This window comes from Rutidosis leptorrhynchoides, chromosome 2 (genome assembly GCF_046630445.1).
Source record: "Rutidosis leptorrhynchoides isolate AG116_Rl617_1_P2 chromosome 2, CSIRO_AGI_Rlap_v1, whole genome shotgun sequence".
NCBI classification, from domain to species: domain Eukaryota; kingdom Viridiplantae; phylum Streptophyta; class Magnoliopsida; order Asterales; family Asteraceae; genus Rutidosis; species Rutidosis leptorrhynchoides.
The window spans coordinates 129,823,796-129,843,679 of NC_092334.1; the positions used below are offsets into that span (position 1 = coordinate 129,823,796).

Here is a 19,884-nt window from a genome sequence, read left to right on the forward strand (position 1 = left end):
ACCTCTTGGCAGTACAGTGGTGTTAATAACTTAAGGCAGTATAAGAAAATGTGGGTGAACATTGAACATAAAAAAAGGTTGAACATATATATGAGTAGTCGACCTCGAGCTCGGCTCGTTCAAATTATAGAGAGTTCTAGCTCGAGTTTGAGCTCGACTAGGTTCAAGCCTAATATTATAAGCTCGAGCTCGGCTCGACCGGCTCATTTGATATTATACAAGCTCGAGCTCACCTCGACTTCTTAATTATTTCATATTATATTTATTTTTATTTAAATTTATTTCATATGTTTAATTCATGTAGTTTTTATGCACACATAATATGATAAAAAAAATGTTATTAATATTATATTATTAGAAAAGGAAAAAATTTCATGGTTGGTCTTCAAGCTTTGTTCCGAAAATCAAGGTATGGAGGAGACTTTATAATGATCACGTTTGGTCTCAACTTTTAAACATAATACCCGATTGGTTTCGGCTTTTAACATTCGTTACTTGCTCACAGTGATTGGCACATAGTGGGCAGTTTGATCTTTTCGTTCGTTTCTCTCATATTCTGTCCATCATGTGCCAATCACGTGTTTAAGTTAACTGGGAGCAAGTAACGAGCATTAAAAGCTGGGACCAGTCAGGTACTATGTTTAAAAGGTGTGACCAAACGTGATCATTTTAAAGTTCCCTACGTATCCTGATTTTTAGAACAAAGTTTGAAGATCACGCATGAAATTTTTTCTTACAAAAAATAAATAATTTAATTGATGTAAATGAAAAACTCGAGATACAAAGAATTAGCCATCACAAATCACAATCAGTATTAGAATACTAATCGCATCCAAACAACACCATTCACCGTAAATCGCAATTAAATTTGAATACGGAGTCACCCTTAATACATCAATTAACCAAAGTTGTCATCCCAGAGTCGTGAAAAAACAACAGAAGATAACTCGAAGAGGTGAATTCGACCAAAGCATGAAATTGCCATCGGGATGAGACTAACAAATGGATACCATAAAATCATCCTTGAATCTCACGAGCCGCAAACGAAAGTAAATCCACACCGAAGAAACCCAACCTAGCAAAAAATAGCATCAATGAAGAAGAGCAGCGGCACACGGTAAAATGTTATGGAGGGAATAAAAAACGAACAAGCGTCGTAACAAGAAGAAAAATGAAGTTGTAACTAAACATCACCTTAAAACCAAATTGTAACCAAACATAACCCTTGAACCAAACTATAAACAAACACCACCATTGAACTAAGCTATAACCAAACGCTACCTACCATTGTACTTATACGGTCAAACCACTGTACCAAAAGTCGAAAACCCTCACTGAAAAGTAACAGTACTAAACACCAGTACACCACCCTTGAACTTAATAAGGCATACCAGCCATGAAGAACCGGCGATCCAAGCCGGAAAACAGTACCACCATAATCCGAAAGAGACATGACGAGATCCACCTCCCACATACACCCAACCACACGCAACCTGCAGAAAAAGAGAGAACAAGACGCCCTAGTCGCCGCCTGCAAGCCATGGACGGTAAAGATAGCGCGAAATCCGGAAAAAGTAAAGCTCACCGGAAAGTCGCATGTTGCCGGAAAACCAACCATAAACCAGCAAAGAGGCAGCACTACCAACACGTTCACAACATCCCATGCCAGCAGCAGAGCACGGTGTAGAGACCACCATGCTCGCCACCTGCTGCCGGAGATGGGAGGAGCAAACAATCGGCCGGAAAACCTTCTCAGAAACCGGAAAAAGTAAAGAGGAATAAATTCACAAAAATTAAACCAATTTTGCAATAATGCGATACCATAACTCTTATATTAGCCACAATAGGATCAAAAGCATGGAATAACATAATCAAAATAATTATGGGAGCCAGAGCCACAAAATTACAACAACAAGGTTCAATTTATTACTATCGGTTTTCAGATTATAGTATATAGTTTGATCAGAATAATATTGATGGTATGTAATATTAAGGTTTGGTTAGTATTTAAATGTTTGTTTATGAAAATTACATGTTACATTTACAGGTTTATATTAAAACAGTATATATTAATATATAGATAACAAGTTTTAATGCATTTTATGATTTTGTGACAAGATTATTGGATAAAGTTACGGTGGTAATTGGTAACAGATAGAGCCATATGATTTGGGGTTCCGCCACGAAAAGTCTAGTAAGAAGCAAGGGGCTTAGTAACCCGATTCAACCCTACCTTCTCGGATTCATTGAGGTATGGTGCCATGATTTCTCTACATTTTTTATATATATAAAGTTTCAACCTTTGTAAACAGAAAGGGTATTGATCTGTAAAACAAAAAAAAAAAAAAAAAAAAACGAATGCTTGTGTGTACATCAAATTCTAGTAACAGTCAAAATTTTCCAATCGAGGCTCGTGTATCACATATAGGTACATGTGTCGTTTCACCATTCATGCATCACCCCGGAATGATTGCAAAAAGGGTGTTACCCAAAGTTATGGTTAATTAGCTAGGTCATTGATTGTCATAGAGCAAACGGAAAAGAAACATAAACATCAAACCAAAATCGAAGTATCTCATTACTTAAAAGAACGAAAGGGTATCCCCATGTTAACCTTGTTCTCCTGCATTCTAGTGTATGGAGTGAAAGGAACACAACTACGACCTTGTTCATGCCTTTCATGGCAAACACTTCACTTGGTGAGTTGCTAGGGATGACTGTTAGCGTGTTCAATAAGTCGCCTAAAATTAGCCTGCTGAGGATGACTTTCAGTTTCATGCTATGTTGTTCGGGTGCTAACCTGAGATATGCAACGAGGTCCCCATCCAAAGTTGTGTGGTTGAATTCAGTGGTGGTAGTTAAGTCGTTGTTGTTGTCCGCGACTGCCATCTAATTAATTTTGACATCATCAAGTGTTAGATAATGAAGAGGCGCACTCGTTGTTATGCTCAACCTAATGTGAATTCAATATATGAAAATTAGATGTAATTTAGAATTGTAAAAAAAAGTATTTTAGTAAGAAGTTTTCACGAGAAATGTGATACGGGTTCGCCAACAAATCGATTATGAGTTGTAAGAAGTTTTCACCGCTAAACAAGGTTTCAATTACATCAATTTGACATAGTTAGCAGGATTTCTTCCTTCCCTAACAAAATATATACCGGCTTTGCAAATACTTTTACGTTTGTGAACACACACGATCGCTAACACAACAATAGCCTAAAACAAATTAGAGAAAATAATACTATACAACAACAAACAACAACAACAACAATACCCAATTCCACAAAAGTGGGGTATGGGAGAGGTGGGTGTAGACAATCATTCCCCGTACCCTAGATTAGAAGGAAGTCACTACTCCACCCGCGGGTATAGAACCCGCGCCTAGATAAGGTCGTCCCTCCCTCTACTCTAGAGCAAAAGAGATTGCTTCCAAACGGACCTCTGGCCAGAAGTGCTCATAAAAACGAAATAGATAGGGCAAAAGATACGTACCTGTAAGAGTTATGTGCTCCTAGCAAGAAGCAACCATACACAGTATCCAAAAAAGAGAACACATAAAGCAATAATGCACAACAGTACGGCAAATAGCATGGATCATACCGAGCACAAAACCATTTAAAATCAAGTAGACATACAGACAAACAAAATAAATACATACATATACATATATATATATATATATATATATATATATATATATATATATATATATATATATATATATATATATATATATACACACACACACCACACATGAGCATGGATAAAAAAAAACTCATGCTTAAACATATATACTAATAGATACATTCGTAGATATATATACCTAGGTACAGAAACAAGACAGACAAACATACATACACCAATACATGTTACATAGATACATAGGTACATATATAGGTACCAACATATGCAGCGGTACATATGTATAGCCTAAATACATATAAATAGAAACAGGTGCATATATACTATATGGAGGGGTATATATAGTGTAGCTATAGAATAACTAGTTATAGTTATATATGTAGTTGTATAATAAATGTATTAAACACATTGAAAAAAAAAAAACTTACCCAATTATTCTAATTCTACTCCTCCACATGCTCCTATCAGAAAATAATACTATATTTTGTTTAAAAAGTCAAAAGAATGATAATATTCATTCATAAATTATTATAATTCCTTTGGCTTTTCAAAACAATATATAATTTACTTATTTTTAGTTTGTATTTCAAGTATTGTTGTGTTAACAATAGTTGTTCCTAAATTTAGAAGTAGTCGTGAAGCTGATATATATTTTGTTAGGGAAGGAGAAATCCTGCTAACTATACCAAATTGCATAATGTCAATGAAATCTTGTTTGGCAATGAAAGCTTCTGACAACTCATAATAAATATAGTGGCGAATCAGTATCACATTCCTTTTAAAAAACCTTTTATTTTTTTCATTAATCCTACTAAAATACCTTTTTTAGATTCCAAAATTATAAGGAGTATCTAATTAATATTAGGCAAAACCAACTTGTGTTTCTCTACATTAATTCAAAAGTTAATAATATCAAGATTAATGAGATGTCTGCCGCAGACAACAACAATGAGTTAAGTACCATCGTTGAATTCGTCCACACAACTTTGGATGGGACCTTTTTTTTTTTTTTTTTAAAAGCCAACAAATTATATTAATAAAAAGAGATACAACCAGGAGGGCCTAAGGCCAATATACAAATAATGCTACAATCATAGAGCTATCAGCTAACACGAAAAAAATGCTTAAAAATTAGAGCAAACGCGAGAATATAGACAGTGTGTATGGTTAATTGTTGATAGGAAAAAGCCTTCACCCGCCGGTTACTACTAAGTGGGATCAACTTGTATAAAAACAAGCCGGATTAGGACCCGAAATACAGTGCTGATCTAATGCAGCGACAAAGCAATCGAGCCTAAACCACTTAGACTCCTCTAAGTAATAATTCAGCAGGATCCGACATAAAAAACCTACCTTAACCAACACCTACTTTTGCGAGTGATGCATCAAAACTTTTGGGGTTCGTGATCCACGTTAACCAATTTAGCGATCCTTTTTTCCAACGGGCGTTTATCCACTCGAAACATTTGCTTTGAATTTCTGCTACGGTCTTTGAGGAGCTAAGGCAATTACCTCCAAAAGTACGGGCATTTATGTGAGTCAAAATATGATAGGATGTGACCCAAACCGTAGCTTGCCATATGGATACCCCATGGTTGGAGTTTAAAAACGGATTTGAACTTTGTGCAATGTCGGAAATACATGAGATAGGTAGATGATTGAAATTCCACCACTTTTGGATTCTTTCCCAAATGTCTTTGGCAAAACTACAAGTTAGGAGCGTGTGATGTAGAGTTTCAATATCATCATCACAAACCGGACATCTCAATGAGTGGAGATCAATACCTTTTTTATCTAGCGCGACTCTAACGGGCAATTTGTTTTGTTTCGCCCTCCAAATGAAGATACCAATTTTTTGCGAGATGAGTGGGTTAAAGTCCGTAGGCTGGGGTGGTGAAGAAAGAACTTTTTCAGCGGCTAGAGAGCTAAGTAATCGGACCAACGAGCTGGTGGAGAACAGACCCGACGGGTCATGTTTCCAGGACCACGGGCCAGCCGAAGGATGAGACTGGGTAGCAGGAGAATGAGAAAAAGGGTGTGCTCTGATGGAATCGATAAGAGCAAAAAGTTCATCCTCAGTACGCCATCTCGGGGGCATGGACCAATTCCATTTGAAAATCAACGGATTAACCGTTACATCCAAACGGTCGGCAATGAAAGCCTCTAGTGTAGCCTCGAGTTTGAAAAGTCTCGGGTATGCGTCTTTGAGCGGTACGTCGCCCATCCACTTATCAATCCAAAATCTCGTATCCGCACCAATTCCTACATCTTTGACAAAAGCGTTAGAGAGATTACACCCTAACTTGGTTAGGGTGTCTTCGATTTTAATAATATTATACCAAGGGCGACCCGAAAGATTTTTCAATTTGTTCCCGGGTATCGAGGTACAACATCCCAAACCCCCGCCAATTCCATAAATACTTTTGATAATGCGAACCCAAAAAACGTTTTCACCCGAGAGGAATCTCCACCACCATTTGGATAGGAGTGCAAGATTTTTAATTTTTAAGGAGCAAACATTTAAACCACCAAATTCGTAAGGTAAAAGTATTTGTTCCCATTTAACCCAAGCCATTTTTTTCTCATCTTGAGATCCCCCCCAAAAAAAATCACGACGATACCCTTCAAGTTCTTTAATTACATTAGCAGGTGCTTTAAAAAGTGAAAAATAATAAAGTGGGAGACTAGTTAACACCGCTTTAATTAACGTGAGACGACCTCCAAAAGAGATAGATTTAGCTTTCCAATCCGATAAACGTTTTTTGAACTTTTCGAGAATAGGAGCCCAAGTATTATACGAAGAAATTTGAGCCCCAATTGGGAGCCCAAGGTAGCTAAATGGAAAAGACCCTTCTTTGCAATTAAACCACGAAGCTAAGCTAGCAAGTTCGGAAGTGGTCGTACGAATACCATAAACACTACTTTTGTTGAGATTAATTTTAAGGCCCGATAGATCCTCGAAACATTTAAGAATTTTCAAAATATTTTTAACCTCGACTTTGTTCCATTTTCTAAAAATAATTGTGTCATCCGCATATTGGAGGTGTGACAAAACAACATTATCTTTTCCAATCTCGACACCATTGATTAGTTTTTTGTTTGTTGCAATTTTTAAAAGTTGGTTTAATCCTTCGCCCTCAATGATGAAAAGGAAAGGGGATAAAGGGTCCCCTTGTCTTACACCTCTTCTGGGAAAGAATTGGTCGGTGGGTGAACCATTGATTAAAACAGAAATAGATGTAGAATTAAGGCAAGACATAATCCATTTTACCCATTTAGACCCAAACCCCATTGAAGACATTATTGATCTAAGGAAATCCCAATCTAGACAATCAAAAGCTTTTTCGAAGTCAACTTTAAATATAAAACTCTTTTGATTTCTAGATTTAAGGTCTTCTAAAGATTCGAGAACAATTAAGACACCATCAAGTATATATCTATTAGAGATAAAGGCGCTTTGTTCGTCACCTATTAGCCTCGGGATTATTTTGCGAATTCGGTTTGCAAGTAGTTTGGAAAGAATTTTGTAGTAACTCCCGATGAGACTAATAGGTCTAAAATTAGAGAAATTGAGAGGATCATTGACCTTTGGGATGAGAGTGATGAAAGAGGCGTTGCACCCGTTGGAAATGGATCCCGTTTCCCAGAACCACTTAAGAGCCTTGATAAGATCTTCTTTGATTATGTCCCAGAATTTGATGTAAAACATGATATTAAAGCCATCTGGTCCCGGCGCCTTATTTCTACCACAACTCTTAATAGCATCGAGAATTTCAGTTTCAGTAAAGGGAGACTCCAAAGCCTCGGCCGAGGGTGCTTCAATTTTTGGCCCGTCCCAATTATCAAACATCCATGACTCCGAGGTATTCTTTTTGAAAAGTCCCTGAAAAAAAGAAAAAGCTTCATTTTTAATAGATAAGGGATTAGAATTCCATACCCCACCAATGTTGATGCCATGAATATTATTTTTCTGATTCCTCCGCCGAATGTAGGAGTGGAAAAATTTGCTATTCTCGTCTCCTTCTAAAGCCCATTTGAATCTTGATTTTTGTTTAAGCATTTCTAATTGAGATTTCTCTTTTTGGAGGAGATTTTCTTTGTCTTTCATCCAATTGTTGTAGTCCTCATCATTTAGATTGGAAGTTTCGGCTTTCTTTTCCCATTCAGTGACCACACACGTTAATTCTTCGATTTCAGTTTTCAATTTACCATGAGAAGTCGAATACCACCTTTTCAGTTCTTGTTTGACTAACTTGAGCTTATCTCTAAAGATGCAATCAGGTTTGGAGCTATTTGTATTTTTGTTCCAAGTTGTTTTGATGATGTCGAGCGAATCTTCGTGCATTAACCATTCATCGAAAACTTTCACCGGTTTAGGTCCAAAATCGATGTCACCGTCTCTTAAGAGAAGCGGGCAATGATCCGTGTGTTTTTTATCCAAAACCAAAACGTTTAAATTTGGCCATTGAAGGATGAGGTTTTCCGAGACGAGGTATCTATCAAGTTTGCTGAATTTCTTTCCATTATCACTAATTCTGGTGTACGTTCTTCCACCTAGAGGCAGATCTAGCAATGAGTTCTCCTTGATAAAATCGTTGAAGAGTTTGGCCCGTCTTTCACAAAAATCCGTATTTTTCCTTTCCGATGAGTACCTTACTTCATTAAAATCGCCAAAAAGAGCCCACATAGCTCCATCATATTTCAGGATGTCATTAAGATCGTTCCACATCTTTCTTTTTTCTGAATCAGAATGAGGACCGTAAATGTTCACAAGAATGATCTCGGTACCTACATCTTTCCAAAATCCTTTTATCGCAATAAAGGAGTCACACTCAACAACACGGTTAGCATTAAAAAGATTAGGGTCCCAAATCGTAATAATCCCGCCCGAATCACCTTTTGATTTTTTAAAAGCGTATTTATAATCACTACTACCCCAAACCTTTTCCACCCAATATTCCGAGATTTTTTCGGCTTTTGTTTCCTGAAGGGCAATTACGTTTGGCCTTTGTTTATCACAAACCCGTTTGAACCAATTGAATTTATTTTTATCTTTAAGACCTAGACCTCTGATGTTAAGGGATACTATCTTCATATTTAACAGATTAGAATCACGAAAAAATGAAACAAAAATCAGAGGTTACCTCAAAGGTTGGAAGAAGGCTGTTTCCGTGATAAACCCAGGATTTCACCTACATCCTCGATATTTAGTGATGATTCTGATATGTGGTTACCTCTAGGATCCGAGTTACGTGAAGATGATGGTTGATTTGTTTTAATTTTTATCTTCTTTCGATTAGGGTTCCTGGCCTGAGACCTTGCCTTAAGAATTCGAGAAGTTGAGTTCCATTTTCTTATGGTGGACCAGACTGAGTCGGTTGAAGAAGTTTTTCTTTTTTTGCTTGGCATACCAGAAGGGTGATATGTGCACTCGTGTACAGGAGAAGCAGAATTGACATGGTCTGACGAAGATGTAGTAAACACGAAGACATCAGAAGGTTGAGGAGGGACAGATTGAAACGGGCATGCATTCTCCTTGTCACTTGATTGTGCCGGGAGGCTAACAGATTGGGCTACGTGAGAAATAGAATCAGATATATCATTGGGCTTATCAGCAAATGGGCTAGGGGAATCAAAAACATCGATTGGGTTGGTAATCTTTTCATTAACAGTGGACTTGAATGAGGTTTCATTTACCGAGTAATACTTAGGGGGTTCGATTACCGGGCTTGACTCTTCATTATCACTTTGGGGAAAACGAATATGGGTATTTTCAAGGCCAGCTTTTAGAGTTCCATTAACGTTATCATTAATCTCAACATTAATCTCGTCATTAAAGTTAGCTGACGTGGCAAATAAATTTGAGCTGCCCCCCTCGTCGGCCGGTAAGTCGTTTTCCGGTTGCCAAACATCATCATCGGTATCGTCTTTTTCGTAGAAAGCATGATTTGATTCATTATCATCTTCTATGTTGGTATTGTTATCAGACGAATCATGTTCCATTTCCTTCATCTCAATTTCAATAATTCCTTTTACATCCTCGATTACATGAATGTAGTGAATACTTCCATCATCGACTTTTGCATGGACTGTGGTATTAATAAGTTTATCACCCCATAATTTGACGAGAACTTTGGCCGTTACAAGATTTTGGTTACCGATAAATTCGCAATTATGGACATCATGAATCGTACCGAACCACCCGGCTATCTTCCTGAAATTTTTTTCTGACCAACAAGTGATTGGGACGCCTCTGATCGTTAGCCAAGATAATCTAGCTGACTTGAAACATTTGTCATCGACTTTACGAATATTTTTTAACCAACTTTTGAGAATATGGTTATCCTCACTTAGTATAGTATTAACAGTTGATTCATCCTCGAAAGTGAGACATATTTCGAGTCCACCAAGGTATTTGATGTTAAACTTTGACAAACCTTCGGCGGTGCAAAGAGTGGGGAAGTCTTCAATAAGATCAATGTCAATAATCTCGCCAATAATAGCCTTTCTAAGAATTTTTTTGTTTGATATTTCAGGTTCTAACGTGACCATACGAGGCTTGTCCCAGGGGTTGGAGATTGTTTCTGCTGGAGTAGTAGTAGGGGGATTTGGATCAGAGGTTGGGGGGTTGGTTTCACGGCTCGTGGTTTTAGGGACATACTGAGTTTTAGGTTTATTAGGTCCGACTGATTGGGGGGGATTTGCAAGGTTTTGGTTACTGAAGCGTGAAGGTTTGGGAGGTGCTGGTTCATGAAAACGATTCATATTCAGATGGGGTTTTCGGTTATGTGCATGATATGCTCTTAACCAGTTTCCATTTAAATATATAGTGTTTAATCTCTTGAGCAGAAAATCTAAATCATGGATGTTGGAATATCGAACAAACCCATACCTTTTCCCATTCCTCAAAGTTTTTCCAAAAGGGAGATAGAGATCTGTCACGGTTCCATATCTCTTGAAAAAGAAAAGGAGGTCGTTATAGGTCCAGTGGTCAGGGAAGTTAAAAAACATGATGGACGATGAAGGGTTTGATTGGTTGATAGGGATATTATTTGGAAAAGTAGCATGGCGATTGAGGGAGTTTGAAGGATTTTTGAATAAAGGTGAGGAAGATCTGAATTTAGGGTTGCCATATTTATGAATTAGGTTACTAAAATTTTGTTTGTTTGGAGAGGATTTATGTTTTCTGGTTACAGGCACCCATTCTCCTTCCTCAATCTCATCAGTTTTCCGGTAACCATGATTTTTCGGTTGGGGGATAGGTTTCATCGAAGGAGCAGGTTTGTTCATGTTTAGGTTTTTGTATTTGAAGGTGTTAGGGTTACGGTTTAAATCATGGGACCTTGCTGCACATCGCAAGTTAGCACCCGAACAACACATCATGAAATCAAAAGTCATCCTCAACATGTTGATTTTAATAATTGTAGGCGATTTATGGTGATTTATTGAACATGCTAATAGTTATCCGCAACAACCGATTTGCACCATTTGGAGTATTTGTCGTGACAGACGTGAACGAGTTATAGTTTTGTTTCCTTTCACTCCAGAGATTGGAATGCACGCCAGCAAGGTTAACGTCGGAGTACCCTTTCGTTCGTTTAAGTAATGAAATAGCCCGATTTTACTATGGTGTTTATGTTTCTATTTCGTTTGCTTTATGACAATCAATGACCTACTTAATGAAGTAACAGAATTTCATTCCATCTTTAATTATACCCCATCATAAAGGTCCCGAGAAACAAGATAGATGTGTATACGTCCTTCATGTGGGTTTGATACTGTTTCTAAATGGCCAACTCATGGAAGAAAGTGGTGCTACATGTGTTATAGGAGATGGCTTCCAAAAAATCTATCATTGGTGTAGGGACACACAATCATTTGTTGGAGGTCAAGAATTAAAAGTTGCACCAATTCGTCCTCCTAGGGAGAAGTTCTACAACGGTTAGATGACAATGACTTTCTTGTTTATGGCGGTCCGGGAAAAAGAAGGGTATTTTTTTATATGTTGGCATATTGGGAGCATTTGTTGTTTATATGGGACTACAAAGTACAAACCGAGTCATAATCGAGTTTTATTGTTGAAACACAACTATCTTTTTATTTTCATTTTAATTTGGTGTCTTGAAAACCGAATTCGGAATTCTGTTTATATGGACTACAGAGTACAAACCGAGTCTGAATTGAGTTTTGTTGTTGAATTTGTGTGACCAATGTTGACATTTATAAGTGATTCACATATGATTAACATAAACTATAGGATCAATACTCAACATCAAATTCACATATGGTTAACATAGACTATAGAATCACTATTCACTACTCAACATCAACATCCTATTTTAGTATATTTATTTAGATTAGATGAGAAACATACAATAGAAAGTCAAAGTCAAACAGTTAGAATAAAAACTGTTTGTTGAATAAGGAATAGGACCAAATACTTCACACATATTTAAGAGTTAGAGAGTCGCTAAAAACCAGAATCATTCTAATTTTGCATTTACACCTTGATCAATCAGCTAGTAACCCTAATCATATTCCAATTTCAACTATTCCTGTAACCACTATTTTTCCAATCCCTCTATAACAAACTTCCGTATACGTTATCAAAACATTTTATTAGCAATCGGGCCGAATTCTATGAGGTAAAGGCCTAGCTACAAGACTATCAGTGACCCACCCCGCAAATTCCCCGTCACGTTTCGCATGGTTAAATTCCCTTTCTACATATTCTAAAGATAATCGCAAAACTCCACTTGGTCCACAATCGTCAAACGTGCTAACTGATCTTAGTTGAGCTTCTTTTTTTAACCAGTAGAGATAATTCACATGAAACATTGACTTGAGCATATCTTGTGGTGAGCATATCTCTTTCAATATCACCTGTTTAAACAATCATGAATAATTGTTACTAAAGCTATGATAGGATATGTAAAGAAAGTGAGAAATATATCTAATTGGAGTATAGTTTACTTACGCAAAATTTGCCGTTGTGCTCGGTTAAGATGTAGCCTTGGTCATTGTACAAGTCAAGTAATGCGTGTGCGTCCATTTTCGTTTTGACGACGTCTGACAGCTTCGATCCGAGCTCTAGACGTTGCTCGATAGTAGCAGCAGCCTCTTTGGCTTCGGATGATAGTACTCTATGTTCTGCCTGGAGACACGATATATATTTTAATAATTTTTTTAATCAAGATTTTTTTGAAACAAATGACATTAGAATATGTACAACTAGAAAAGGTAGCGAAAAATACACTTAAAAGACGTGTGAACTAGTTGACTTACTTTGTTTGCTGGTTTTAGACTGAGAAGTGGTAGAGCAGGGAAAAATGGCTCTTCATCATTGACCTCTTTAACCGAAGGAATAAGACCACTTAGGAGATATTCACCAAATACTAAGCCTGTATATATCGGTGATGGAAAACGAGTTCAGTAAAGTAACACTCATCAAATAATTACTAAAGGTTAAAATGGTAATTTTAAGTTTTAGACTTTAAGCATAGATATGAAAAAACCATCCCAAGAGAGCCCAGTAGTTGGGGCCCCGAACTCTGTCACAGGTTCAAATCTTGGGGTGGTCAGAGAAGGTTTGGGAAACGGTCACGGACTGTTCCCGATAGGCCACGTACATCAGAGTTAAAAATACTCGTCCTCCGGGTAACCCGAACAGGGAAAACCTTATAAATTTTTTAATCATAAATAAGAAAAAGTTGATTAAGTAAAAAATGAATGAGGGAAGGAAGTACTTGCACGATAAGGATTCAAAGTCCTTAATTGGATAGATTGATAAGATTTGAGATTGCAAAACATGTGGATCGAAGTCACTACGCCAAAAGTAACAAGAGCCAAAGGTGTAGAAGCTTGTATGCAATTAGCTAATGCTATGCCAAGCATTATTCCAATTGACTTGCTCACCATTCCCTGAGCTTCACCCTTTGCTATTACCTGTCTTTTTGAAACTTTATTAATTTATTTATTTTTTTTCAAAAAATATCTTTTATGTTGATGGTACCAGAGACGTGTATAAGCAATAGGGAATTACCTCTGCAAAGTTCCTCTGAGCAGCGAAACCTGCAAAAAAACAGCTCCTGGTAGCAGCCTGTAATGTTAAAAAGGGTTTAACTACATGGTCATACATTAACCAGAATATAATCCTAAATATGCAAAAATGTTGTTGTAGATAGATTATTTACTTCTAAAGTTATGAAGAAAGCAACACAATGAGAATATAAACCCGAAATCTTGATATAAAATAACTAAAGGTGTCAAATTTGGCCCATTAACATGCTAATGGATCATATGAACCATATGCTAATGTTATATCTCTAACGGGTCAAATGGTTAAGCCAAGAGATTTTCAGACAGTGAAACATGTCGAACGGGCCCAAGCAGTAAAATCGACTTTAACAGATCTAGAATTTAAATGCATAAAACATCCAAAGTTAGTTTAATTACAATATACCTGAATTAGTGAAGCTGCAGATCGTCCTGCCCCAGCAGCAGCACCGATCGGGACAAAAAGATGTGGAAAAGCCGGAGTTAAAATTTCAAGGCCAAAAGCAGCATTTTCGAAGAAATCAGCAAACAATCTCCACCCTTTCGGATTCACATCAAAATGACGCCCAAACTTCGACAAAAATATTTTACTTAAATACCCAATGCCATCCTTGAGCACCCAATTCACTGCTGCAGCAGTTGGAATCGCTCCTTTCCCCAAACCAACCGCATATAACAAAGACTACATAAAACAAAAAACAATCTAGTTACACCACCTTAAAACTTCAAAATTCAGTTACATTTTCATAAACTCCATGAGATTTATCGAATTTTTGTACCACTCTAAAACAGCAGTCACTTACAATCATATGTTGATATTTTAAGGACCAAAAAACTACTATTAGTATGATATTTATTCTTAACTATCTCTCACTTTGAACCATCCAAGACAGCGCACTCACTAGCAGCCACGTACATCTTAGTAAATATATTCTCCTTCTTCGGTTAGTTTGAACATGGAAAACCTTATCCATTTACCCGTTTTATCTCTCACTTCAATTTATCAAAATTTTACTCTTCAATATACAAAAATTAGCACGAAAAGAATATCCAAAAACGTCTTTTACATTTCCAAACATAACGAGATTATATATTTGGGCAAAGTATATACAAAGATTCCAACTTTCCCGGTTCTCCTATAGTATATACTTAACTTAAATACGAGAGAACCATTTAATGTACCAAACTTCCAATTCTTTGCAACTGAATACATCCAGTGACCTCTTTCATCAAGTAACTGCTACATTGTTAAACTTTTACAAGATTTTTCTGCTAAAGTGGCATCCATATCTTGCGATGTCATCAAAACTGGTGCCACTCCACCATTTACATATGAGATTATAAAGCAAAGTAAATATTGGTTCATCAAAATTTAAAACTGAAAGTCCATATATGACAGCAGGGATAGTAGCTAGATACATTCTAACAGTAAGCTACAAGCTCTATTCTAAAAAGATACAAGCTTTAACCATTCCTAATATCAAAAACCAATAAACATTCAATCCCAATAACTCGAAATCCAAAAATTCAATATAAATTGGAAACTTACTTGAGTAGCAAGAACACTACTAACTTGAGCAGCAATACCCTGAACACCTCTCCAACAAGAATACTCCATATAATCACTAGTAACACTATCCGGATACCCTTCAGGAAGCATCAACCTCATAAATAACTCTCTACATTCACCCCACATTTTCGGAATTACGTCATCAAACGACATCGTTTTCGACCACCAATCCGACGTCACAGATGGAACTATAAACTCATCTGTCATACTATCACCTACAAGTTTTCTTCTTTTTCCTCCTTTCACTTCCCATACCCAATTCTCATTTTCATCTTCAGTTTTATCATTATTATTACTATTATCTGAAATTGCATAAGCTTGAGAAGATAATTGAAGGATAAAGGTGAGTAATAAATACAGTAATATATGTTTTGTATGGGGATTTTCATTGTTATCATCGTCATCATTAAACCATCGATCCCACCAATTACTTGAGCCGCCGCCGTTTCCTCCGGTGGTGGAGCCACCGGACCCGGAAAACCCACCAGAAAAGCAGGAGAATTTGAGTTGGGTTTTTTGTGAAATGGGGAAATAATGTGATATTGAAGGTAATGGTTTCCAAGGTTGAAGATGGGGTGTGATTGGTCTGGTGGTGCAGTGAAGAAAAGTGGGGCGGTATGAGCGGATAAGTGACGGAGAAATGGTGATCGATGGTGGTGGTGGTGGTGGTGGTGGCGCCGGCGAGAAAAGCATGGTTTGGTTGAGGTCTAAACCCGGAGTCACAAACGGTGGTTAAACCCTGAGTTTGGGGGAATTGGACTTTTAACACTTTTTTTTATTTTTTATTTAATTATTTAATTCAATTAAAGAATCTTTTACTCCGTATTATTTAAAAAGAATTTATAATGATAGCCCTAAGGCCACTCGCAGTGGACCATTAGCCACTTCCGTGATCCACCGCCACCAGCTTACGGCCATCACTAGCAAACCGCCACCAGGTTCGCCAGTTGTACCTGCAACGAGCCTAATGGCTGGAAAAGTGGGCCCCACTTGTTTTTTGTTTTTTTTCAAACGACTAGTATGCATCTTTTTAATATACATTACTTATACTATACACATTACCACTTTACACAAACAAAATCACACATTCAATATCAAACATTTTCAATATCAAACACTCTCAATCTTCCATTCCTTCAATTCAAACAAATGTCTCAACTAAATAACAACGATTTCTTCAACTATATGTTAAACAATCCATTCCCGTCACCGAATCATTCATCGTCGAACCAAGCTAGCAATTCGTCTCCAAGCGAAACTAGTTTTTCTCAACAACAACAATTTGTTCCGTCACAACAACTACCACCATTTCAACAACAACTACAATTTGTTCAACCACCACCACTACCATTTCAACAACAATTACAATATCAAAAAACGAATACATATTATTCACAACATCAATTTCATATTAACCAACAACAATTCTTTTCACAATCACAACAACAACAACTTCCATACATACAACAACATTTAACACAACCGACTCTTGAAAGCGTACCCGGAACACAACCCGAGACCGAAAAATAAAAAGCTAAAAGCAAGGGAAACGGTAAATTAGTCGAAGGAAGTGAAAAGCCGAACGTCAAAATATGCATTGGACTCCCGAAGAAGAAGAAATTTTGGCCGAACGTCGGCTCGATGTGACTGAAAATCCGAAAATAGGAACCTCACAATCGGCCGATTCGTTTTGGAATACGGTTATAGCCAACTATGCTCAACTCGCTTATCGCAAAAGGAACAACGAGCAAATAACCGGAAAATGGGCGAAAATGTCAAGAGATATCAAAGTTTTTATTGGTGTTTATAATCAATTAAAAAGAAATTGGCGAAGTGGAACTAATGACTCGGATGTCATTGAAGCGGCGCATGAAGAATATCGGAGGCGTCAAGGTGTTCCTTTTACGCATTACAAAGCATGACAAGTACTTCGTAGTTGTCCGAAGTTTTGTGCCCCGGAAGGCGTAATGACATCTCGGAGGCGTCCACAACCGGAGCCACCGATCACTTTGGTGGACGATGAATCTTTAAGGGTTTATCCAAACCCCGATCACGCTTCTTTATTCGGGGACGACCCTGTGATGCCCCGTACAAAACCATCATGTACGGATCATCAACAACAGGATCATCACAAGGTCAAACACTATATGCTGTTTGAAAACCGATTTGCATTCATTAAAAGATAACGTTTTACAAAGATAACATGTCATAAGACTTATTACAAACCATTGCTCAAAAATAACATAAGTTTACGAATGCAAAACATAAGTTTCATAATTTGAGACATCTCTAGTAATTGTGATGACCCGGAAATTTCTGATCAAGTTTAAACTTAATCTTTGTATGATTAACATTTCCGACATGATAAGCAAAGTCTGTAATATTGATTCTCAAAATTTTTGAACTAATGTTATATATTCAGTTAACCTTTGACTATTGACCAACGATTCATGAACATCTATTTGAAAATAGATATATATATATAAATTGGAATATTAATTATTCATAAATAACTTGCAATGTGTATTTAAAAACTGATTTATGTATATTAAAAAGATATATACATATATATAATTTCAAGTTATTTAGTAAACGATAGTAACATTCGTTTATTGATTCAATTGATATTTAGATAAGTTAACTAAAGCGTTTAAGATGAACCAGTAAAATACTAATTTGCTACAGTATTTTCAAATTGCTACAGTACCCAAAATGCTATAGTGTTTACGAAAATCACTATTTGCTACAGTGAAATTGACTTTGCTACAGTGAATTGATACACTATTTCAAAATGAAAATGTATGTATTATATGTTAACAAATAGCGAGACGATGATTTATAGAAGTAAATGACCAAAACACTCAAATGTATAAGTTATACCTCGAGTGGTATAGTTTACGGATGATTTAAGACTATATTTTGACAAAGGTACGATTCACGAAACGTAAAGTACAAGTTTTCTCAGTATACGATAGGACGTTCGAAAATCCGGAACCGGGACATAAGTCAAGTGATGACGTACGACTTATCGGAATAAAAATTACAAGTCAACTATGCACGTGAATTTAATATAATATATAATTAATTATATAAATTATATATTATAAATATAATATAAATAAATATGTCGACAAGAGTCATGACAAAATCATATGTGAGCTGGAAAAGCTTCCCATGCGATCGCATGGGAATTACACTGTCCAGCCATGCGATCGCATGGCAACCCTGGACAGGCCACATCTATAAAAGCCGATCATTTCTGGTTCTGAATTTATTTAAATTACTCCGTAAGTATTTATTTTATTTATATTATTATTATTATTATTATTAATCTTATTATTAATCTTATTATTAATCTTATTATTATTATTATTATTATTATTATTATTATTATTATTATTATTATTATTATTATTATTATTATTATTATTATTATTATTATTATTATTATTATTATTCCTAATATTATTAGTAATATTAGTGTTATTAGTAATATTATACATAAAATACTACGACGAGGTCTTGAGCGTGTCACTTTCAAAATGGTTTTCAAGCGGGATAGAGCTAAGGAAATTATGGGTTATTGCCAAGGAGGTTATGGGTAATGTTCGGGGGTATATTTGTGAATCAAACCTAGTGTTTATCATCTCCGTTACTTCTACGTACTATCCTACAATATTGAATCTCAATATTCATACGTAAGCACTCATATTTTATCTTTTATATATTAATTGTGTATCCATGTCTAGTGCTCGAGTATATATATTTATACATACGTGTATGCTAAATTTCGTTGTTAAACAGTTTATAATAGATCACGAATTAAATACATATATTACTGGTAAAAGGTATATGATATACATGTTTTTGGAAAGCTGGTGAAAAATCAATAACTTTTCATTTATATATCGAATAGTTTCGATGAACGGATTAAAAGATATGATCAACTGAATTATAATTGACGTTAATTGGAATTGCTTTTGAATCTGCAATTAATATTTAAACAACTTGGTTGTAAGATTGATAAATTGAATTTTTGAGTATTACCAACTGAGTAAATGAATCCTTATATAAGATACGTCTCGTTTTGTTAAACTATTGTCAAAATTGACTTTTTGAAACAACTTTGGATAACTTTTGTTTGTCGATCTCGAGCATTAGGATTGTGATACACTATGACCTGACCTAACTTGATAGACATTTATTGACCAACATATATTCTCTAGGTTGAGATCTACGGTTATTTGGTAATCCGTGTTTCGGTCACATTTTGGTGAACGACTTTATATGCTGCTAAGGTGAGTTTCATTTGCTCCCCTTTTAAATGATTTTGCAATATATATTTTTGGGCTGAGAATGCATGCACTTTATTTTAAAAACAATGGACACAAGTACATACTAAATTCTATACTGAGTTTGAACCGAAAACCCCTTAGCTTTGGTAACTAGTAACTGCCAGTTATAAGAACTGGTGGGAGCGAGTAGCAGTATATGGATCCATAGGACTTGATATCCCCGTCCGAGCTAGAGCACTAGCCTTTTAACGGACGTATGCTATTTAAGAAGCGTACACGTTGGTTTGCGTGTATTATTAAGATGATTATACAAAGGGT

The 19,884-nt window shown here is 36.2% G+C and overlaps 2 protein-coding genes across 2 annotated transcripts; one reads left to right on the top strand and one right to left on the bottom strand.

Annotated features, from left to right (window-relative positions):
- Positions 1-12,042: 12,042 nt before the first annotated feature.
- LOC139891397 (protein root UVB sensitive 1, chloroplastic-like) lies at positions 12,043-15,964 on the bottom strand. The gene is made up of 7 exons (XM_071874361.1): positions 15,251-15,964; positions 14,108-14,383; positions 13,688-13,744; positions 13,392-13,590; positions 12,931-13,046; positions 12,623-12,799; positions 12,043-12,528 (listed from the first exon to the last, which is right to left on the bottom strand). Exons 1-7 carry the CDS (start codon positions 15,962-15,964, stop codon positions 12,265-12,267), a joined length of 1,803 nt encoding a protein of 600 aa, XP_071730462.1. The 3' UTR covers positions 12,043-12,264.
- An 899-nt stretch (positions 15,965-16,863) lies between these two features.
- On the top strand, positions 16,864-17,193 carry LOC139888267 (uncharacterized). The gene has a single exon (XM_071871286.1). The coding sequence runs from the start codon at positions 16,864-16,866 to the stop codon at positions 17,191-17,193; it is 330 nt and encodes a 109-aa protein (XP_071727387.1).
- The last annotated feature ends 2,691 nt before the right edge of the window (positions 17,194-19,884 follow it).

Bases quoted from the DNA above. Each gene is read 5' to 3' on its own strand.
- LOC139891397 (XM_071874361.1), bottom strand. From the start codon at position 15,964: ATGCTTTTCTCGCCGGCGCCACCACCACCACCACCACCACCATCGATC. The intron at 13,591-13,687 runs GTAATTCCCTAT...TCAAAAAGACAG, and splicing joins CTCAGAGGAACTTTGCAGAG to GTAATAGCAAAGGGTGAAGC. The intron at 12,800-12,930 runs GTAAGTCAACTA...TCGTGTCTCCAG, and splicing joins GTCTAAAACCAGCAAACAAA to GCAGAACATAGAGTACTATC.
- LOC139888267 (XM_071871286.1), top strand. From the start codon at position 16,864: ATGCATTGGACTCCCGAAGAAGAAGAAATTTTGGCCGAACGTCGGCTC.